Source organism: Anas platyrhynchos, chromosome 20 (genome assembly GCF_047663525.1).
Source record: "Anas platyrhynchos isolate ZD024472 breed Pekin duck chromosome 20, IASCAAS_PekinDuck_T2T, whole genome shotgun sequence".
NCBI classification, from domain to species: domain Eukaryota; kingdom Metazoa; phylum Chordata; class Aves; order Anseriformes; family Anatidae; genus Anas; species Anas platyrhynchos.
The window spans coordinates 677,080-699,530 of NC_092606.1; the positions used below are offsets into that span (position 1 = coordinate 677,080).

The following is a 22,451-nucleotide window of genomic DNA, read 5'->3' on the forward strand; positions in this document are numbered from 1 at the left end:
GGTGTCTGGGGGCGCGGTGTGGGAGCCTGGTGCCGGGGAGCCTCCCGGCAGCCCCCCCGCCACACGGCGCAGCAGGAGGAGCGCTGGGAGCTGCGCAACGTGTTGGTGCAGAGGTTACAGCTGCCTGCGGGCTGCAGAGCACCACACCCCCGTTTCTTTTAATTAAGAGGCTTCTTAAGACGAAGCTGAACGCGTTGTACACTGACCCATCCTTCCTGCTTTCCTTCCCTCCCCTCCGCGCAGGGTTTGTGGAAGATGCAAACCCTGCAGGGAACGAGAGCGCGCTAATTGCGCTGAGGGGCAGGAGGGCAGGGCCTGGCACACCTACCCCCAGTAAACACCAGTTGCAGGATGAAATGTTCGCCGCCTTGTAACCCCTGGGTTGCTTGGCGGGAGCATGGTGGTGTCACTGGAACCAGTCTCCCCGCCTGCTCTAAGCTCCCCTCTCCCCGCAGAGCACCCGTCCGGCACGGCACTGATGAACGGCAGCGCGCCGCACGAGAGCCTCAGGGGCGAGAAGGATGCCAGGCAGAACGGCCACGAGGAGGCTGAGGCGGGGGAAGATGGGAACGACCAGGAGGTCATTGTCATACAGGACACGGGATTCACCGTCAAGATCTGCGCGCCAGGGATAGAGCCCTTCTCGCTGCAGGTACCTGCGTCCCGCCGGGAGGGGACGGGCCGGGGGGCGATGGCAGGGGCAGCTCGGTAAGGGGGAGCTGCCCCTCGTCGTTCTCCATGGGGCTCGGGTCTGAGCACAGGGGAAGTGGCGTTCCCACTGCTGGGCTGCTCTGAAGGAGGGAGGTGTAAACACGGCTTCTGGGCCCAACTGCAGAAGGGAAAGCCTCTTGCCTGCTCAGGGCGTTTGGCACAATGCATCTCCTGGCTGCGCTGGGTTTGGCACGGCAACACGCGCTCACACTGCTTGGGGAGCTCGGGCACCTCTGGGGCTCACAGAGCGATGCAGCCTCCCCTCCCCTTCCCCTTCCCCTTCCCCTTCCTTCCCCTGTCCTCTCCTCCCCTTCCCTCCCCGAGAGCTGTGCTGGATGCAGCACGGCATCACGTGGGCGGCAACACGTGCTGCCAGGTCAGGACAGGCTTTGACATGCCTGGCCGATACTCTGATTTAGCTCGATACTGCACTGAAAACCATGTGGACGAAGCACTTTTAGTTCGGGGGAGGTATTTTGAGCCTAAGCCCGGGGGAAGCGTTATCTCCCCAAGACCAGCAGGGAGTGCAGTGAAGTGACGTCCCCTGTGGAACTAGCTGTGTTTCAGCCCAGCTTTTCTCTTTCTCTAAATCTCTCTGGCTGTTAGTTTTAATAGGCTAATAATAGCAGCCCGTGCTGTTTACAGCAGCTTATGTAAACTGCCCCGAGTCCTCATAGCTCGTGAGCAGCGTCGGTGGCGCTGGAGCCAGGGCAGGCGGCAGGAGCGCAGCCCTGGCACGTGAGGTGGGGCGGTTCCTGCGCGGCAGGAGCCGCGTGCCCGGGGGCAGAGCGAGTGGAGGAAGCGGTCTGTCCTCCACTTGCGTCGTTCAGAGCCTCGCCACAAACATGCAGTGGATGGATGAGGGACGAGCCCCTGGGTTCCCCCTGCCTTCAGTTCCTTGGCTGCGCTCCAGCCCTGCCCTGTGCTCGGTGCAATGCCAGGCTGCGACACCGCTGGGTGCCCAGCCTGGGGGTGGGAGCTGGGGCAGCTCACCCTGCACAGGGGCAGCGTCCTCCGGCAGGGACAGAAACGGCCTTCCGACAGTTGGCTGACAGTAACTGGCTGGGTTGTTGCCCCCTTAAGGTCTCTCCTCAAGAGATGGTGCAAGAGATCCACCAAGTGTTGATGGACCGTGAAGATACCTGCCACCGGACTTGCTTCTCCCTGCAGCTTGATGGCAACGTCCTCGATAACTTCGCTGAGCTGAAAACTATTGAAGGACTGCAGGAGGGCTCGCTGCTAAAGGTGGTGGAAGGCAAGTTCCTTCAGACTCCGGGAGGGAACAAGCAGGGAGTGGTTTTGGCTACCTGGCAGCAGTTCCCTGTTGTTCTTTTTTGAGACTTGTCTCCCAAAGTAGTAAGCAACTGTGTAACAGCGGTTTATTTCCTCCCTTTTTGTTTATCAGAGCCGTACACAGTGCGGGAAGCCAGGATACATGTGCGTCACATTCGGGACCTTCTGAAGAGTCTTGACCCATCAGACGCTTTCAATGGCGTGGACTGTAACTCGCTGTCATTCCTGAGCGTCTTCACTGAAGGAGACCTGGGAGGTAAGGGGCAAAAAGGCTTCTCTAGCGTGGTTGGTCTTCATTCCCCTGACTCCTTGCTTCGTTAAAGCACGTTGTGATGATCAGCTGTCCCACCTCATTCAGAAGTGCAGAGAAACTGAGCACTTCTGTACTCCTGCTTGAACAGTTACTGGGGGATGAGGTGCTGTTTTGCAGCACTGACTTGGTGTCTCTCTACTCCAGACAGTGGAAAACGGAAGAAAAAAGGTACCGAAATGGAACAAATTGACTGCACCCCTCCTGAACATATCCTGCCAGGTAGCAAAGAGAGACCCCTGTGTGCCCTTCAGCCCCAGAACAGAGACTGGAAGGTAGAGTTCTCCTGTGTGCTCGAAATGGCTCTCAACAGCAAACTGGTGTTCAGGAATTGGGAACTGCGCTGAGGGTGGACTTTGGGATTTGCTCTGCTTGATGCTTAATGAGTGCTGGGATAGCACTGCTTAGCCAAGAGAATAAAGTCCAAGTGCTGGACACAGCCTGGACAGCCGCAGAGCACGAAGCGGCCAGTGTTGGGGAGGGGTGGCAGGGAAGGGAGGGCTGCATTTCTCTGCAAAGTCGTGGAGGTAGGATCTGCAGATCGCTGTGAATTACCCTTAGGTTTCCCATGCCCTTGCACTTGGATTCCAGTTTTAGAAGCTGCCATTTGAAAACCAGTACAGCAAGAAATCCATGTGTTGTGCAGCCCAAAGGCCCAGGATGTCTGTTTTTACCTGGCTTATTTGTGACAGGCAGCAAACTCAGGCACATAGTAGTGGGCTGCAGGTAGCTGGGGAAGGCCATGATCTTGAGACAATTCTTTTGTATGCTGTTCCTGGAACCAAGAGGGGCAGCGGGTAAAAGGACTCTGGCTTGTATAGCAGATGTCTCTGTAACACAGGGGTATTAATTTCTACTGACAGGAACTGTTTCTGTTGTGTTCTGTAGCCTTTGCAGTGCCTAAAGGTATTGACAATGAGTGGCTGGAACCCTCCACCTGGCAACAGGAAAATGCATGGGGACCTCATGTATTTATACGTGATCACAGTGGAGGATCGACACGTCAGTATCACTGCATCCACTAGAGGATTTTACTTGAATCAGTGAGTAACTGGGATTTCTCTTGTCCGGCCTTGCAGGAGGGAGCTTGCAATACCAAACTGGAAAAGAACCTGCAAAGAAACATGCTGCTGCTTTTTTTTTTTTTTCCTTTCCCCTGTGGAAAATAGCCTATTTGAATTCACTGCTCACATGGGGTTTGTAGGAGTTGTTATACTGGATTGGGCTCTTTAGTTATGCCCGGTACCATTTTTCCACAGTGGATAAATGCCTGATGCTTTAGGGAAAGGTGAAACATCCCACAATGTCATCAACTAGTTGAAGTATTTTAAGTCGGGAGGGAATTCCTTCCCGACCATTGTAACTAGCTCATTTTGCCCTCAAGGAAAAGTATAGTCTGCCAGCACTTTGTAACCTGGGCACGGATTTGACTGGCCATTTTTTTGGTGGTGTCTATGAGAGACTGTTAAAGCTGACCGTACAGTACCTGGCAGCGTACCAGTGGCTGCATTTGAAGAGAAGATGAAAATAAAGCACATTTCTGCATTCCGTCCCATTATGAAATGAAAGTGCTCTGTGTTAAGCTGGCTTGTAGAAGACAGTTTGTGTTCTATGGTTTCCTCCCAGATCTCTTAATAAGTAAATAAAATGTGTCAGAAATAACGAGTCAAGAGATGGACATCTAAGTGTGGGTCCGTGGAGAGCAAGTGGCACGAAGAACATGGAATAAGAGGCCTGCTTGGGCTTGGCAAAATGTGAGCTGGGGAGGGGAGTCTGTGCTTGTGGCCCTGGCAGGTCAGTGCCCAGCCCTCCGGCAGGGAGACTCGGTACCCTAAGAGGTTCTGGCTGTCTGGTGTCGTTGGTGCCATTCCAGGTGGGTTCCCTGCTAAGCAGAGGCCCTTGTGATACGTTTGGGAAGCTCTTCTGTGAAATCAGTCCTTCCTACCTGTGAGAATATGAGCCTCTCTTAAACCTAGTGGTGGCTGAAGAAAGTTCTGAATGAAATTTGCTGCCTGCTGCATGCATTTGGGTCCAGGTATGGAATTACTGATCGCATCTCTGCTGGTGAGAGCCGGGCAGCAGGGGGGCTCTCGGTCCTCCTGCCTGCGTGCCACTTGGTCTCTGTTTCACAGACAACAATGTGTTATGCAGGCCTTTCACGAGGTGCTTATTTGGGAAGGCTTTCACTCATAGAGCAAGTTCCTGTGGGGTGTCAAGTCTCAGCTATGACAACAGCTTGTTTCTTTCCTCTTGCAGGTCTACTGCATACAACTTCAATCCCAAACCTGCAAACCCCAGCTTTCTCAGTCATTCCTTGGTGGAACTACTTAACCAGATCAGCCCAACCTTCAAAAAAAACTTCTCCGCTCTGCAGAAGAAACGGTAGCAAACGTTCTCCTCTCTGTCCCCTTGGGTAGCGTGATGCTAAGCTGCTTGGTGAGGCCCCGGTACCTGCCCGGCTCTGTGGAGCTGGGTGCAGTACAGCAGGGGTTGTGACGCCCTCTTGCTCTGCACACACCTGGTGGGTGGATGGTCGGGGTGCTTGGTGGAACATGAGGCCGTGCAACAAGGGGCTGCCCAGTGCCTGCCGGGGCCTCGTGGCAGCACCCTGGGCTCTGGCTTTGCCTGATGGTAGGTGCTTCTCCCTGAAAACAAACAAATAAAAAAGCTGAAGCATAAAGTATCTGGAAAAGTAACACGTGAGGGCTTTGCAGAGGCTTACAGTAGAGAAAGAATAATTATCTTAAACGTGTTCATGCATGCTTGCTTTCCTCTAGTTCCTCTAACAGTAATAATAAGGAACAATAATAGATTGTTTTATTTTCCTGCCCTTGCCAGAGGGACCATTTATTCTACTCCAGGACAGTGGATCCTGTGCAAAAGCCTGTCATTCTTTAGAGTCCACTTAATGAACTGCCTTAGCTCAGCAGGATGCAAATTGACAGGCACATTGTGCGGTTTTCAAAAGTGCTGCTCCTGTCCTCATTAGGAAGATGAAAGTGACACTATACAAGGGCTGGAAATGAGCAGTGGCCTCCCAGCCACCAGTGTGACTATCTGGCCATTTAAAAATGATTATATTGTACTGCTTGTTGGGCCACAAGTAAATACAGATGAGACTCCGGCACCTGCTGAGAGCAGACAGATTACACCAGAGGCCGTTAGGTGAAGCTTGTGTTTTCACGTCATTAGGGGATGTGTGCTGCAGGCCTGTTCCACAGCACGGTGCTTAGGGACTGCAGCGCCAGCGGAGAGCCAGTAACAGGGGTGGCTGCCTGGGAGTGGCCGTTCCCTGCCTCTGCTCCTGGTCTGTGGTGAGCAGAGAACACGGGGGGGATTTCGGGAGGTGCCGCTGAGGAAGCAGGAAGGAGGAGAGCCCAGTGTATTGCCTAGGCTGCTGCTGAGAGGCACTGCCAAGCCAGGCGGTCAGGAAGGGCTGTGGGACGCGGGAACACAAAGCCCACTGAGCTGCCTGGCAGACCCAGTCCTGTTCTGGGCTTTGTCAGGAGCTGGTGTTGCAGCACAGGGAGAGCTCTCTTAGGTATTTTCCAAAGAAAGATTTCTAATTGTTTTCACTCCCAATTCAGGGTTCAGAGACATCCTTTTGAAAGGATAGCAACTCCTTTCCAAGTGTACAGCTGGACAGCTCCACAAGCAGAACACGCCATGGACTGTGTCCGGGCCGAAGACGCTTACACCTCTAGACTGGGCTACGAAGAGCACATCCCCGGACAGGTAGCACTCTCGCTCTGGGGGGAGCCCTGGCAGTAGGTTGCCACCCGCTGCGCTGGGAACCGGCTGGCTTTACTGACAAGTAGACCTTTGGTGTTTGTGGAGGGTGCTGCTCAGCGGGGAACGCTTGCATTAGTCCTTGTTTTCTACAGCCTCTTTAACTACAGAGGGCTGAGTGCTGAGGCTGCAGCTTCCCTGAGTACCTCAGGGTCTGAGAGGAGTGATTTCTGCTCAAGTATTTATAACTCCCGTGTCTGTACTCTAGCTCTGTTGCACTGTGCAGGCAGCACAGTGTTCCTCCTTGCTGGCTAGGCCTGGAACATCTCAACAAACTATTCTAAGGGTTTCAGTCACAGCCTCGTAACCTAAAATGTTCCAGGCATGCGTGGAAGGGCTGCCTGCAGGGGGCTGCCTGCGGAGTGACCACGTCACAGTGTGCTGGTTAACCAGGTCTGCACTGAGTTACTCCGCAGCTGGCAATCTGGCATCTCAGATAAACTGCATTGTGTAAGCTGGACTAATTCAACAGCCGTTTGGGATAGACCTTGTATAAAGGCAGCTCGTAAGGAGTGATCCTGCTGTGAATTCACTTCCTCTGGATGTTGTGACAGCCTTAAGTTCATCCCTTCTCCCTTCCCTTCTCTCACAAAATGCCTTGTAAATCAAACGCTGGCTTGCCAGCCCCTGCCTACACAGTGTAGTGCTTCCCATGAGTTTTTGACTCTTTCAGACCAGAGACTGGAACGAGGAGCTGCAGACCACACGAGAGCTACCCCGCAAGAACCTGCCTGAGAGGCTGCTGAGAGAACGAGCCATTTTCAAGGTAACTTTGGGATCTGCAGGCAGCTGCTTACACACACCCTTCTCTGCTGCCGGTGTCACACCTAGACATTTCATCTGGGCCTGCCTTTTAGAAGCTGCAAGCTGAGGGTCCCTGTTTGCGAGCTGAGGGGTCTTGTTTTCTCTCGCATATCATAGAATCCTCTAGGTTGGAAAAGACCTCCAGGGTCAAGTCCAACCATCAACCTGACCTGCCAAGTCCCATCACTAAGCCACGTATCTTAGTGCCACATCCACACATCTCTTAAATAACTCCGGAGATGGGCACTCTATGACTTCCCTGGGGAGCCCGTTCCAGTGCTCAACCAATGTCTGCCTTCTGCTCCCAGCCTCGTAGGGAAGAATCGTGCTCCTTGACCTTGTGTCTCCCAGTCCTCTGCTGTTCTGTTTGATCAGCCTTCTTTCGAGTGGGTGGGAGGGGTGGATGCGCGTTAACCTAAACCTCCTCTGCAGAGAGCTAATGAGTCTGAGCCATGGTGATCCCTAATGCTTTGGCTCCTGGAGCTTGTATCCAAGCCACTGGCCAGGCTCACAAAAGCAAAAGCCAGCTGACCTGCCTGCCTGCTGGAGGCCATCAGGAGGTGAGGAGTGAAGGAGAAATTTGCAGAGAGTTTTGAGAAGGAGGTGCTGGGAGGGGGTGATCCTTTCCTTACCTAGCTTTCTCTCCAACTGTCTCCAGGTTCACAGCGACTTCACTGCAGCAGCAACAAGAGGTGCCATGGCTGTCATTGATGGCAACGTCATGGCCATCAACCCCAGTGAAGAGACCAAGATGCAGATGTTCATCTGGAACAACATTTTCTTCAGTCTGGGCTTTGATGTCCGTGACCACTATAAGGACTTTGGCGGGGATGTTGCTGCTTATGTGGCACCTACCAACGATCTCAATGGTGTGCGGACCTATAATGCTGTGGATGTGGAAGGGCTGTACACGCTGGGGACTGTAGTGGTGGATTACAGAGGTTACAGGGTGACAGCTCAGTCTATTATTCCTGGGATCTTGGAACGGGAGCAGGAACAGAGTGTCATCTATGGGTCAATAGACTTTGGCAAGACGGTTGTCTCGCATCCCAAGTACCTGGAGCTGCTGGAGAAGACCAGCAGGCCGCTTAAGATCCAGAAGCACAAAGTCCTGAATGACAAGAATGAGGAGGTGGAGCTGTGCTCCTCAGTGGAGTGCAAAGGCATCATTGGCAATGACGGGCGTCACTACATCCTGGACCTGCTCCGCACTTTCCCTCCAGATCTAAACTTCCTGCCTGTTGAAGGGGAGGAGATGCCAGAGGAATGTAAGAAAATGGGGTTTCCCAAGCAGCACAGACACAAGCTTTGCTGTCTCCGGCAAGAGCTTGTTGATGCCTTTGTAGAGCACAGGTGAGCTGAGCTCCCCCCTTCCTCCACTCACAACTGGTAATGGCCAAGTCAGGACCACGCTGTGCTGTCCTGGGGACGTCGCCTCACAGCTGCCAGGGGTGGGCTTCCCCACCATTTGGCCCTGCAGGTGCAATGATAGAAGCTTATTTAATGAGAGGTGAAAACAGGAACGCTAACAGGGTTACAGGGAGCCGGGGAGAGGTGCCTTCTGCGGTCTCCGGGTCTCGTTTTGTTGTTTCCTGTCCTTACCCTGCAGATCCCATGTTCACCTGCCGTCTAGGGAACGGGACGGATTTATGTTTATCTATAAGGCTCTCCAGACATCCTGAATGCTACTTTACCCCCTCCCTCCCAGACATTTGAAAAAAAAGCCTACCTGTGGGAACTGCTGTAGGCACTTTGTGGTGGGGTGTGTTGGTGTTGGGCTGGCTCGGTGCAGGCGAGGAAGCGGGAGCTGAGAGCAGGCAGGCAGAGTCATGTGGGGCTGGTGGTGGTAACGCTCCTGCTTCCCGTGTGAAGGGCTGCAGGGTGCTCTGCTTCCACTGCTGGTCAGAGTCTGCTCTGCTCACACAGATGAGCCCTGAGCTGCTGGCAGGGGAGCCCTGCCCACTGAGCAACCAGTTCTGCAGCCAGCGCCCTGCCCCGTCCTGCTGCCTGCCTGCAGGCGCCTTGGCTGCTCCCTGGGAGAGCTTCCAGACCAGCAGCGTGCAGGACTGTGGCCGTAGGGTGCTGCTGCTGCTCTATGGCTAGCAGAGGTTGGGCCTCCCTGTGCTCAGGTCTCCTGGCAGAATTGCTGCTGGTTTCTGTTTGTCTCTAGTTGTGTTCACCTGGCAGTAAGAATCTTCCTGAGCTGTCTGCTGGTGCTGTGCCTGGAAAGCTACTTGTAACTGCTGCAAGGAGCTGAGTTTCCCATTGTGATGGGTAACAAAAACCCACCTTGTTTGTCTCTTCTGATATGCTAATGATAAATACTAGAATATGTAAACTCCTTCAATTCCAGAAAGCTTACTGGTAGGCGTCGTATTTTATGCCTTTGCACTGGGAAACTGGATGGTCCATTACCTCAGCTCTGAGGTTTTTTCCTTGTAGAGGAGTGACAATCTTAGTGGATTCTCCTGCTGTGCTGACTTCCTCTCTTCCTTCACTGCAGGTATCTCTTATTCATGAAGCTGGCTGCACTGCAGCTGATGCAGCAGAAAGCCAACAAGCAGGAGAGCTCAGGTGCATTGGAAAATGGTGCCTCTCCGGAGAATGGCACAGCAGAAAGTGAGAAGTCTGAGTCAGATGATGGTAAAATAGATGACAACGTGACTGGACTTGATCAGGTTAAGGAGCTTGCTGAGACCATTGCATCTGATGATGGAACAGGTATTTAATCCTCTGCACCAGAAGCAGCTCAGGCCTGCTGGTGGGCTGTGTCTCTGGTCAGAGTGCTGCCAAACTGGGGGTGCTCAGGGTGATTATTCATTGTTAAACAGGACAAGTACTGGCTTCTGTTGTCAATGATGTTCTAGCCCTTTTGATAGAGCTGTTCACACACTAATACGTTAATTACCCTGGCTGCCTGGGGGCAGGTGGGTAGGTGGACTGCGTGTCTCTGAAATGGGGCAAGCCCATCAGCTCTGACGCAGGAAGAAGCCTGGCCAGCAAGCTGGTCTGCATGGTCAGCAGCCAGGGCTGAGCTCTGGTGCGGAGAGGAACGGGCTGTGTCAGAGCAGGGGAGTGTACAATGCTCAAACACCTTCAGAAATCTCAGACTTGAATTTCTGAGTATCTGTGGTTGGGGAGAGGGTTTGTTTTCTAGGTCATCTTAGGTGCTTTTGCTCAGATTTTGCACTTCTGCAACTATTCTTTCCACATATCTTACGTTTGACTGTTTTTATAATGGATTCCTGCAGAACGTGCCATCGTTACTGCTTTTAGTAACAAAACTTTTTTCTTTAATAGCTAGGCTTGTCATTTTCTGAAATCCACATTCATTTATATTCTATTTTTCTTCCTGCTCCAGTGGATCCGAAAAGCAGAGAAGTGATTCGAAATGCTTGCAAGGCTGTAGGCTCCATTAGTGACACATCATTTGACATTCGGTTTAACCCAGATATTTTCTCACCAGGTATGTGAACAGCTATGTATGTTTGTTCTGGTCTTTCTTCAGAGGATCGCTATGTGCAGCCTGCTACAGGCAACAGTATGTTCTAAAACCACAGGCTTTTGGCTAGTTGGCATAATGTAGGGTTGTCCGTGCAGCATAAAGATACAGAGAAGAATAAAATTAAATTGATTGTAATGCTCTAACTATGAGAGACAGGCAGTAAGCTGTCTCCCACTGCTGCACTTGGGGGAGTCTGCAGAGTGTTGCCAAGAATCTTGTGATTCTCCATCGTTCCAGCTGCTAGACCACATGAAAAGAGGCTGGGGGGAGGGCAGTAAATTTGATCCTAATGTAGTAGTTGACACAAAAAACAACAGTCGTAGTTGAATCAGTGATGTTGGATCCCCAGTGAAGGGCAGGGGCTGTTTTAGCAACATGTGGACAGCGGGTCACAGTGCCCTTTCAAACACATCCATGGGTTGCAGGCATCGGATGCATTTTTCTGTGCCTGCAATCAGCGTGCTTTATTTGGAAGTACGGTAAAACTGTGTGTTTATGGGGTGAACGCAGAGGCTGTGTGCGTGTAAATTGCAGGGGAATGGTTATGTAGTTGGATTCATCTTGGAATACGTGTGTCAAAAGGAGCATGTGTTTTGAAATGCACAAACATCTTCTGAGGCTGGTAAAGATCAGTGTTTTGGCACTGACTGCAGCTAATGCTTAAAACTTTGTTTTAATTTTGGAGTGCCAAAGCAAAAGCCTCTGAGCTTCTAGTACCCACAGTATACGCTGGCACATCTTCTGAGATGTGCTGCCCTGCTCTAGCCAGTTCTCTTTGCGCTGGAATTGTACGCAGCACTTGTTGGTAGGTGGAATGGACCAGATAAAGAGCAGGATTGGGGCATTAAGAGCTGCATTAGAAAAGAACAATTGGGCACAGAGCAGCACAGCCAGGAGCCCCGAGGAGCAGGTAGCGCTCTTCCTATCAAAACGTGTTGCAGAGTAGAGTTCTGAAGAAGCATTTCTGCTTCCAGCAGTGCAGAATGGCTTTAGCTTGTTGCCTGTTCTTATTCTATGACTTCTGTCTGTGAGTTAGTTTTCCTTTGAGTTAATGCTCTGTGTTTTCCTCTTCTGCCCTCCTAGGTGTTCGTTTTCCTGAGTCCAGCAAAGAGGAGGTGCAGGATCAGAAGCAGCTACTGAAGGACGCTGCTGCATTCTTGCTGTCATGCCAGATCCCAGGCTTGGTAAGGAACTGAGGGCCAGCAGTAATGTCCTCTTTGAAAGCTTACCTCCAGTCTGGCCACTCCGAGCAAGCACTGAGATGGTGGTACATCAACTTCACCTCCCGAGCAAATGCCGCACTCTCCTGCTGGCAGCCAAGTTACTGCAGTGGGGGTGAAGTACGGTGAACAGCACCAGTATCGCCAGTACAAACACGAGGGGTTTTCCATTTCCTGTCTTGCATCACAGCACAGTTTTCCCACTTCACTCCAACAAAGAACTTTTGGCATTAGTGACTAACGTTATTGCTGAGAGTTTGTGGCAGTAAAGACCACAAAAGTTATCCTCCCTAGCCCTGGGCATCATACACAGTGTAGCGTATTATCCGACCTCGATCATGACTCAATGGGTGACGAATGATTTGGAGTGAGCTGGGAAACTTCTTGCTCATATCTGTTTTAAAAACTCCTTCTCAAAGTCTGGAGCATTTTGAGTGCTAACCAGTGTGCCTGGCTAGATAAGAAGGGAACAGCTGGTGTTTCTTAAGACGCTCTCTGAAGTGACTGCTGATATGTATATTACAGCTGGCACTGGAAGTAGGATTGGAATTGCTCATCTTCACTCCAAGAGGCCCTGGAGTTGTTGGTGTTACCTAGGAGGGGCTTTTCCTTGCTGGAAAACTTCTGAACTGTACCTCCCTGCAAAACCTCCCTGCAAATCCACTAGTGCTGCAGTCAGCATAAGCTTTTAAGGCCAGCTATTCAATCCTTAAATAGAAAGGGAGGGGGGAATGAATCAGAAAAAGGCCTGATGAGTGTTGTTTTACAAGGTTCTTGATACAATAGTTTATAAATGCAAAATGCTTCACAGACATGTATGTGAGGGCAGGCCACAGGCCAGCTGCTGAAAGTAGGCAGTCCTAGCTCTGTGTATCAGAAAGTAACTGGTGTTACTGCATGACGTGAATTAAATGACTCTTATCAGCACTGCAACACAACTTAGCAAGTGCCATTTCCCCTTATCAGCCAAGTGTGTACCACTCCATGGAGCCTTTTAATTGGAAATGGTTTTAGTTAGCGCCTGTATGGCCCTTAAAGAAGGGCTAGCCTGTTAGTTCCACAAACCTCAGTTAAACAGCCCATGCCAAAGGGAAGGAGGTCCCCATTGCCTGAGACACAAGTCCTCTGCATCCGTGCTCTGCTCCACTTGTGTGTGGCCTTGGGCACGCTGCTGGACGCTGTGTGCTGAAGGCTGCCCCTGCCTCCACTGCTCTCTCTCGTGCTGCTTGAGGTGCTGGGAGGACGCTGCTGGTGTCTTGCTGGGCTGTCACCTCTGCTGAGTCTGCCCAGGGAGCTGGGTGGTGTCGGAGCTGTTTTACAAAGGCAGGTGATCTCTGCACCGCCGTTTCCCAGTGCTTATTGGGAGTGTACAGTGCTCATTCAGCCCTGAGATGTGAGAGTAAAGGCGCTAAAAGCAGCAAGGAGCTTGTGCAGACTGCTCTGGGCTGCCTGCTGCGAGCCTTCCCCTTGCTCGTGCTCTATGGCTGTCTCTTGTCATCTTTGGAAATTGCCTTCTCTGTTAGTGAACACATTTCCCCCCCCCCAGTCCAATCTTTTTTTTTTTTTTTTTAATGGAAATTTTCCCCTTCATGTTTGTTTCTGTAACCAGAGCTTGCATATACCCTGCAGGTCAAAGACTGCGTGGACCACACGGTGCTCCCGATGGACGGGGCCACCCTAGCAGAGGCCATGCACCAGAGGGGCATCAACATGCGCTACCTGGGCAAAGTGATCAACTTCATCATGAAGACCCCTGGCCGTGCTCAGCTGGATCACATCTTTGTAAGCATCAGGCTTAACTTCGGGCTGTCATTTCCAACTGCCTTTGGCATAATTTGCCCTGTGTAAATGCCAGCTTGGCTAATAGTTTTCTCTGTGAAAAATAAACAGCTTCAGTAAGAGGAGGAGGAAGAAGTACTTGTAAGTGGTGGATGGGGAGTTTTACTCCCAGTTCCTTAGTTGCTTTCATAATGTTGGCGTGTTTGAGTGTCCTCCTGGGATAGAAAAATGCTTCACAGATTCATAAGTGTAGTAGCAGGCAGCACCCAGCTGGATTTTTAAGCCATGCATTTTTTTAAGCCTCTAATACCTGGCAAGGCTTTGGGTCAAGGTGGAATGTGGTGTTGAGACATGGCTGCCTGGCAGCTCTGCAGCGTGCTGTGGCTGGTGGGCATCTCGCCCATGGGCGAGCAGAGGGCTCTTCTCCAGCCCTGGGAGCGTTGTTGAATGCAGAGCAGTTCTGTGCCCCAGTGTGAGAACTGAGCAGTGTGCCTTCTGCAGATCTTGGTAAACGCCCACTTCAAAGCAGAAGTGTGTTCTTCATTGTTACTGTTGACTGACTTGGTCTCTGTTTCTCGTATTCCTTGGGGTAGAAAATTGGCATCAGTGAATTGATCACGCGATCGGCTAAACACATCTTCAAGACGTACCTCCAGGTATGACCTGCAGTCTAACCTCTTGCCTTGTGTGTTCTCTCTAATGATCTTTTTTACAAAGGGAGAGCTGTTTGAGTTTCTTCTCTCATTAGAGAGTTCATGGGTGTCTCCTAGCAACAGGAAGTACAACCTTATTAGAGCCAAAATAGGCATAGGCCTGTGTGCGAGGGAAAACAAGTTCCCACTTGAAGGTAGTTTTCCCAGAGAATAATCATTCGTGCTTTTCTTCCCCAGATTCTCACTCATTATGTTGAAGGCTTTTAAATGTGAAATCACAGCTTGTCTTCCTAGTAATGCCTTTTCTGTTGCTTTTGCCATTCTAAGAAGCTTTTCTTAATTAAATGTGCAGTAATGCATCTTTGTACCTGTACGTATGTGGCATAGCAGTGCACCTGGTTTTATTCCAGTGACAAATCTTTACACTCTCTAGTTTTTCTGTCCCAAGTAGCAGCCCGAAGTAGAACTGTATATTGTGTGTGTGTGTACACCTTACATCTACATAATTCTGTCTGTGCTAGTTCCCCTTGCAAATACTTGCTTCTTCCTAGCCTGGAAGATTTCCCTGTTTCTGGCAGGACTGGATCTGTGCAAGGCTCAGGGTCAGCGTAGTGCCTCTGTGCTGCCAGGTGTATTCCATGACTGACTTCAGTGTCTTGCTGTAGGGTGTGGAGCTGTCGGGTTTATCAGCAGCCATCAGCCACTTCCTCAATTGCTTTCTAAGCTCCTTTCCAAATCCCATTGCCCATCTTCCAGCTGATGAGCTGGTCTCCAAGAAAAAGAATAAGAAAAGGAAAAACAGGAACCTTGGAAATGCTGATAACACTGCTTGGGCCAGCATGACCCCTCAGGAGCTTTGGAAGAATATTTGTTCAGAAGCAAAGAACTACTTCGACTTTAGTCTTGAATGGTAAGCAAAGCAAACGGCCCTGCCTTGCGCCTGACCTCTCACCACACGTCGGTGGCTCTTACTGCTCTCTAATAAGACCCGCCTTTTTGATCTGTTTTCTGTTTGGATATAAATTTGTACTCTTGAGGAATTACTATGGCCTTAAAATGGAGATAAATCAGCCAAAGAGCAGCAGGGGGAAGCGTAGCTGAAATCTGGAGTGAGGTGGAGCCTATGAGGCAAAGGCAGCTAGGAAACCCAGGGGAGAAGGGGAAAGCTCTCCTTAGCAGTGCAGAGGGGGAGCACAAAGCAAGATAAAACAGCGTAGGCAAAATATATTTGTATATATGGAAGATGGTTTAGGCTGAAAGCAGCTTATATTCCTAAGAAACAAGGACAGCCTCTGCTGGATTTGAAGTGGAGAGGGCCAGTGAGGCTGCTGGCAGGTGCAAACAGGAGGTGTTCAACTGAAGTTGCAAGGAAACGGGGTCCTCAGAGGGAAATCACAACTAGGGGCTAAGTCAGCGATCGCCCCTTTCGTGTCGGGGCCAGCTTAGCGTTTACCTGGAGCTGAAACCCTCAGATGTACAGGCCTGCACCCAGACCCTGCAGTGGGCTGGGAAGAGAAGGCAGAGGGTTTCAGTCAGAAGTGGTGAGGTGCAGCTCTGTAAGCTGTAATAGACCACAGGCATCCAGCATGGTGCTGGTCCCAGACAGCAGCGAGGTGCATGGGGAGCTGTGTTTGATGTGCTGCTGCCTGGGGAAGGTCTGAGCAGCAGCTTCCCTGGGAGCTCAAGCCTGTGTTTGCTTCTTGCAGTGAGAACGCTGACCAAGCAGCTGAGGTGTATAATCTACAGAAAATCACCCTCCTTCGTGAAATCTCCCTCAAAACTGGAGTCCAAGTAAGATCCACTTATTTTCTGCCCTCCCATTGTGTTCTGTTCTGAGGAGCATGAAGCACAGACGGCTTCGCAGGGACAGCCCGTCAGGCAGACGGTGCAAGCCCCTAAAGGTCTTTGTGGCATTAATGCTGGAATGCAGGGGCCAGTCCTGCAAAAAGAGACTGCAAATCCAGTTGCCTTGTAGGGTGAACTGGTGCTGCATTTCCCTTGGAAGATTAGCTGGTCTGAACGTGATTCCTGTGGCGAACTCTGACAATCCAAGCCGTCACACCTTGCCCTCCCCATCCAAGGAGCAGAGCAGGGCTTCAGGGCTGTCCTCACTGGAGGGGCAGGGTGTTTCCCTCCCTGCAGCCGTGCCTTCTCCCTCCTCTGAGGGGTGTGTAAGGGGGTGTGTGTAAGTTAGGCTGGATGGGCTTCCCCTGGCACTGGCATGGCCATGGCTTTGCAGTGTGGAACTCTCACCACCAGTATGTGGTGGTGCATGCCTACGTTACCTTCCAAAGCACTGTCCCCAGGTGGTGATACAGGAGATGTTTTGACCGAATCCATATGCAGAATTCGAGACTCGTTCTCCTCTCTTCTTGCTAAGTACCCATGAAGTGGTGGCTGTGACCTCCTCCTGTCTTTGTTGTTCCTCCAGATACTGCTGAAAGAGTACAACTTCGACAACAGGCACAAGCCCACCTTCACAGAGGAGGACATTCTCAACATCTTCCCTGTAGTGAAGCACGTAAACCCCAAAGCCTCAGATGCTTTCCACTTCTTCCAGAGCGGGCAAGCAAAGGTTCAGCAAGGTACAGACCCAGCATGCCTTTGCCTCTTGAGGCTACTGCTGATAAACTACTGCCGGCCACACGTAGCTCACTCCACATGCGTGGCTTCTCCAGTAGCATTAGGGGTTATTTACTATGTATGCGTAGATGAATATGTATTTTTTCAGGTTTCTTGAAGGAGGGCTGTGAGCTCATCAATGAAGCCTTAAACTTGTTCAACAATGTGTATGGTGCTATGCATGTAGAAATCTGTGCCTGCCTGAGGCTGCTAGCTCGTCTCAATTATATCATGGGAGATTATTCAGAGGTAAGCAAAGGTCTCAGACAGGGTTTGTTTGTCCTCCTGTTCCTTCCCCATGCTTGCTTGCTCAAGTGCACGATATCTGTGTGACTTGTTTGGATCTTCTCTTCTGTTTAGGCCTTAAGTAATCAGCAGAAAGCGGTGCTAATGAGTGAGAGGGTCCTGGGTATCGAACATCCCAACACAATTCAAGAATACGTAAGTACACAGGATACTGGGGGAGAAGCAGCACCCTGGGTATGTGCCTATTCTGAGAGCCTTAACTGATGCCTGAATCTAGAAAACAGTTGCAGAATCCTCCACTTTCATGGTTTTGATTCTGTAAGGTGTATGTGAAATTGTTTGCATTATGAGCATCCCATACAATCAGTGTTTGTCCTACTCAATTTAGACTTCTGGGATTTTGTCTGTTGAATGCTTATATATATATTCTTTAGTTCTGAAAAAAAAAAAAAAAGGCAAGAACCCCATGAAGAGCACAATCAGAATATCATATAAATATAGGTCAACTTTGAAATATTTTTGAGGTGCGTAAGAGATGTTGCAATTAAATTGTTTGGCTGTTTTTCAGTGTATTTTATGTGGATCCCTTAGTGTAGCTGTAAGTCAACCAGTAGACTTGTAACCTTTCTGACTAGTTGAAATCTTTTTAGCTATAAATGAAAATACTTATATTTGTGTGCAACTGAGGAAGGGAGTAGAAAGGAGATACCAATTTGTTTTATAAAGTGATAAAAAAAACATTAATGCTGTGTTATTTTTGTTGTAGATGCACCTTGCTTTGTACTGCTTTGCAAACAGCCAACTCTCTACAGCATTAAACTTACTGTACCGTGCACGCTACCTCATGCTGTTGGTATTTGGGGAGGATCACCCAGAAATGGCACTCTTAGATGTAAGTAGTCTTCTAGAGTCAATGTCTTTGAGTTTAACCCTTAAGAAATCTCTTGGACTTCAAAACACCCAGGCTATTTGGACTGTGCATTTAGGCACTTCATCCCTGGGTTACAAAACATTACTACCATTAGAAGAAAAAAGGAGTTTGGGAGGTCAGCCTTCTGTGGCTGGAGCTCTCTGCTGGGACACTGGAGATGTAGACTCGAGCACCTGTAATGCTTGGCCTAATTCAGCCCGTTCCTTGTGTCCTGTATGTAAGGTGGAGAGGGTTCACAGAACCTCAGAACGGCTGAGATCAGAGGGGGGACTGCTGGGTTCATCTGGTCCAACCGCCCTGCACGAGCAGGGTGCCCAGGACCATGTCCAGGCAGCTCTTGAATATTTCCAAGGACGGGGAGGCTCCTTTTATTTCTTCTGGCTGGCTGGTTTGGGCTGAGTCCCCAAGGGAGAGAGCGGTCTCCAGTCATACATCAGGTGCTGGAGATATCTGCTGGGGACCTCTGTCTGCTCGAGCCTTTTCAAGCAGCAAATACCTGTGCAGTCTTGGTATTCATGAAGCAGTAAATGCCTATTTTGATTTGGCCTTAATGAACGCCTACTTGACTACTGTGCTTGGTGGATCTGTGCAGAACAACATCGGCTTGGTGCTCCACGGGGTTATGGAGTATGACCTGTCCCTCCGGTTCCTGGAGAACGCGCTGGCCATCAGCTCCAAGTATCACGGCTCCAAGTCATTGAAAGTTGCACTAAGGTGAGGCAGGTGGAGTGCTGGGCTGGGTCACCGTGCTGGCAAGGAGCGAGTACGCTCACTGTGTGCTCACACGGGAGGGCTCTGGTCTGTCTCTGTCCAGTTATGTAAATTAGAGTCAGTCCCAGCTCTCAGGCTCCTTGGGACCGGTGGGCTGCATGCAGTTAAGGTAATGCCGCAACATCCAAGTCGATCTAGAAGGACAGAAGTCCCTTGTTCTTGAAGTTAATTGTGGGATCTGCTTAATGCTGGTTGCCCCAAAAATACGTCAGGATGATCCTGGTGCTCACAGGGCAGAGTGAGAAAAAAGCATGTGGCAACTGAAGGGTAAAGAGCAAGGCTCCAGTAATTATACTGAGACTGGGATGCTATGGAAACACGTGTAGCTAATTGTTTCAGCCCTCAGGGAGCTACCTTTGAGGAAATATTTCATTTGCTTTTGTCCTTCACCATTAAACCCTTGCATTTGAGTAAAATACTGAGTGGCATTTTGTTTCCAAGGGAGCTATGAGTGGTTGGCACCTTTAGGATCTGTTCTAAATGCCCACTGCTCTTCAGTGCTGCATGCTCTGTCCTTGAGTGCAGAACTGGCTCACAAACAACCAAGCAGTGGCCCACTCCTAATTACTACCACATTGCAACCCATCTGTTCTTCGTCAGGGTGAAAATAAATCTTACTAAGCACCCACAGGAATCCGATTTGTTTTCTAGCCGTTGATGGATATTATTCTGGAGAAAGACTCTTTCCTTCCCTCAGTAGCACTGGGATGCTTGATGAGATCCATCGCTTCCCACAGAGTAAAACTGCCAAAAATAGAAGTCTTTTTTTCATTCCAGAAGCATTAAGGAAGTGAAGTCCAAGCCAAGTCAACTCTCCAAACTGGAGAGAAACCAGGTGACTTGGATCCCAGCTTTGCCACTGTTTGCTGGTTGTTTCTGTGCTGGAAGACTTCTTGATTTTTTTTTGTCTGGACTAATCAAGTTATTAACACATTTGCTTTCCAAGAAACAAAAAGCCCTTTTTTGAAAGGGAAAGGGCTTATAGCTGCTTCCTCCTTCTCCAGTTAACAAGATATTCTTGTGGATGTCTTGCCTTTATTCAGTGCACTGCTGCAACCTTCAGTTTTCTTGGATGCAGCAGGAAAAAAAAAAAAAATCCCAAGTTCAGTCCTGTCTGCTGTAGGTCACTTCTCAACACTTCAGTAACAATCAAGCTACATCAGTGTAGTGAGCCAGACCCCAGCTGGGGTGGGGAAAAGTAGCTACCAAGGTGCAGTATGCAGCAATGTCACAGGCAACAAATACAGCACTGTTAAGACTCCTAGCCTGCATTTTGCTTTGCTAAAGCCATGCTCGCTGTAGCACAGAAACGTTTCTTCACTACGTCACCTCAACCCTTTTATTTCCTTCAGCCACCACTTGGTAGCCCGAGTGTATGAGAGCAAAGCAGAATTCCGGTCAGCACTGCAGCACGAGAAGGAAGGCTACACGATCTACAAAAACCAGGTAAGAAGTGTGCATGCTGCTTTCTTCTTGTGTTGCTTTCCTGCCCCAAACAAGTACTGCCACTGCAAAGGGATGCTGCAACTTAAACACAGGGAGGCCTTTCTTATAAACAGCTCTGAGCAGATGCCAGGGAGCTCCCGTCTTTCTAGGGACGGGACAGAATTGCTGCCCTGTGCTGCAGTTGATTGGTTTTTATTCTGAAAGTCTTTGAATGGACTTTCCTGGTAATTTGTTCTTGCTGTGCCCCTGCCATTGGGCAGAAACTTCTGTTCGTGCCTTAGCCCCGTGTTCTGGTAGGGCATGGAAAGAGCTGGTCTGTTCCTCCTGCTTTGTGCATCGCCTGTCTTTCAGATGCCAGATCCAAAGTAGTTTGGTAGTTGAGCTGTTCTGTGGGTAGTACCCTCTCGCTTGGAGCCCTTGCTGATGCACAGTGAAACTTCTGCATCAGCCTGGGGTCTGTCTGAACACGTCTGCAGTTGCACACTGATTCCGTGCCATCTCACTGGCTGAAAGCACAGCCTGGTGGAGGGAATGCCTCTCACCCTGCAAACATGCTTCTACTTGATAGAAAGCTGTACTTCTGACAATAAGGTTCCTGCAGGAATGATTTCTGCTTGGTTTTTAATGCCAAAGCAGGTCGAATAAAATTCTGGTGATTTTCTGTAAGGATGTTGAGCTGGCAAAGACTAGGAGTGCACCCTGATTTATAACGCAACTTTTTTTTTTTTCATTTTCCGGTTAGCTTGGAGAACACCACGAAAAGACCAAAGAGAGCTCTGAGTACTTGAAATACCTGACTCAGCAAGCAGTCGCTCTTCAACGCACAATGAATGAGATCTACAAGAATGGCTCCAATGCGAACATCATGCCACTTAAGGTAACCTTATGCGATGAAAGCAGTTGAGAGTACTTGCCATGAATGCAGAGATTTGTATTCAGCTGTTACTGAGGCCATGTGAGCATGAGCATGCAGCCTTCTGCCTGTGCAGGCAGCAGTAACAGCTGTGCCAGTTGCAGACACCAACAGGAGGTCCCTGAGAAGGGCAGAGGCTCAGATAGACACAGGAAAGTGTTACTGCTGTGGACTGAGCACTTGCCTCCTCTGCTTCTGCATACAGCTCTTCTGGGTTTTGGCTCTTTCTCTTGAGCCTAAGCAGCCAAGCCAAGCCGGCTGCTGTGCAGGGTGCTCAAACTGGGAAGCCCACATTGGGCAGCCTGAACTGTGGGAGACTGGGACACCTCCGCACAAACCTGCCCCTGCTGGTGACTCACTGGCTGTAGGCACGTTACTCAATACAAAAGCACCTCAGTTTCCTCATCCTAAAAAAAAAAAAAAGGCATCTTTCACCAAGTGCTTTGTTCTCAGTCCAAGGACTTTGTGGTTTGTAAGGCCAGACAGCAGAGCGTGGGGTGCCTGCTTTGCTTTGCCTTCCACGCAGCAGGAACTGGCTGCCGTTATCTGCATGTGCACCTGGCAAGTCCCACCAGCCTGTCTGGGGCATATCTAGGCCAGTGTGCAGCCACCGGTGTGCTGGGTGTCCTCCCTGCTATGCTGTGCACGAGTGGCTGCCACAGGCTGCTGGTCAGCAGGCTGAGGAAGGGACTTCCAGCTGCACAGGCAGCTCCCAGCAGAAAGGGCAGAGAAGGACGGCTCTCTGTGGGAGTGCTGGGGTTTTCTTCTCACTGTGAAGAACTAGATACAGAACTGAGGAGTTTGTGGCAGAGCAATCTGAGTGTAAGGACCGTGGATCGGGTAAATGGTTGAGTCTAAGTGTTGCGCTAGGAGGCTCAAACCCATTGAAGAGTCTTCCTGTGCTGTAACACATGGAGGGGGCGGAGGGGAAGGCAGGCAAGTTGAGATTTGATGTCACAGCTGATTCAGCAGCATGGTCCCAGAAGCAGCAGTATTACTGAGAGTCCATCTATCCTGGAAATTCAGTTGCAGCCTCCTCAGAATACTTCAGTAACATTTTTGACTTTTTGACTTTTTTTTGACTGGATTTTGACTTTTAAACTTGTGCTGTAGTTCACAGCTCCCAGTATGGCCAGCATCCTGGAGCAGCTCAACATTATCAATGGAATTCTCTTCATTCCGCTAAGGTAGAGTGCTAACTCTGTACTTTGTACCTTTGTCTCCTAACTCATGGCTGTAGAAGTCAAGCAGTCTCTGTGCTTTGTTCCTGAGATAGCACGAGCCCCGTGTTTCCCTTTACATAGAGTCACACAGACCCAAAACGTGGAGTTCCCAGAGGTTATGTACTTTTTCTCTTTTGCCAGCACTAGGCAAAGTGTCACTCCTGCAGGAAAAAAAAATGCTTTTGAAGGTGCCACAGTCACCTGAAGGTGCTCTTGAACCCTTGTAAAGGGATTG

At 50.1% G+C, this 22,451-nt stretch overlaps 1 protein-coding gene across 4 annotated transcripts in view; it reads left to right on the top strand.

Annotated features, from left to right (window-relative positions):
• Window positions 1-22,451, top strand: part of CLUH (clustered mitochondria homolog) — a 33,562-nt gene that overhangs the window by 8,681 nt on the left and 2,430 nt on the right. For all 4 annotated transcript variants that reach the window (XM_027472458.3, XM_038165906.2, XM_072026190.1 and 1 more), the window contains exons 2-25: window positions 456-652; window positions 1,795-1,966; window positions 2,117-2,260; window positions 2,462-2,589; window positions 3,203-3,357; window positions 4,571-4,696; window positions 5,902-6,049; window positions 6,777-6,869; window positions 7,566-8,260; window positions 9,411-9,628; window positions 10,269-10,373; window positions 11,496-11,596; window positions 13,262-13,414; window positions 14,005-14,067; window positions 14,730-14,974; window positions 15,771-15,855; window positions 16,496-16,649; window positions 16,796-16,935; window positions 17,047-17,127; window positions 17,699-17,824; window positions 18,456-18,577; window positions 19,987-20,080; window positions 20,823-20,957; window positions 22,107-22,180. In XM_027472458.3, the coding sequence (XP_027328259.2) occupies window positions 456-652; window positions 1,795-1,966; window positions 2,117-2,260; window positions 2,462-2,589; window positions 3,203-3,357; window positions 4,571-4,696; window positions 5,902-6,049; window positions 6,777-6,869; window positions 7,566-8,260; window positions 9,411-9,628; window positions 10,269-10,373; window positions 11,496-11,596; window positions 13,262-13,414; window positions 14,005-14,067; window positions 14,730-14,974; window positions 15,771-15,855; window positions 16,496-16,649; window positions 16,796-16,935; window positions 17,047-17,127; window positions 17,699-17,824; window positions 18,456-18,577; window positions 19,987-20,080; window positions 20,823-20,957; window positions 22,107-22,180 (3,754 nt within the window). The remainder of the gene's footprint in view (window positions 1-455; window positions 653-1,794; window positions 1,967-2,116; window positions 2,261-2,461; window positions 2,590-3,202; window positions 3,358-4,570; window positions 4,697-5,901; window positions 6,050-6,776; window positions 6,870-7,565; window positions 8,261-9,410; window positions 9,629-10,268; window positions 10,374-11,495; window positions 11,597-13,261; window positions 13,415-14,004; window positions 14,068-14,729; window positions 14,975-15,770; window positions 15,856-16,495; window positions 16,650-16,795; window positions 16,936-17,046; window positions 17,128-17,698; window positions 17,825-18,455; window positions 18,578-19,986; window positions 20,081-20,822; window positions 20,958-22,106; window positions 22,181-22,451) is intronic.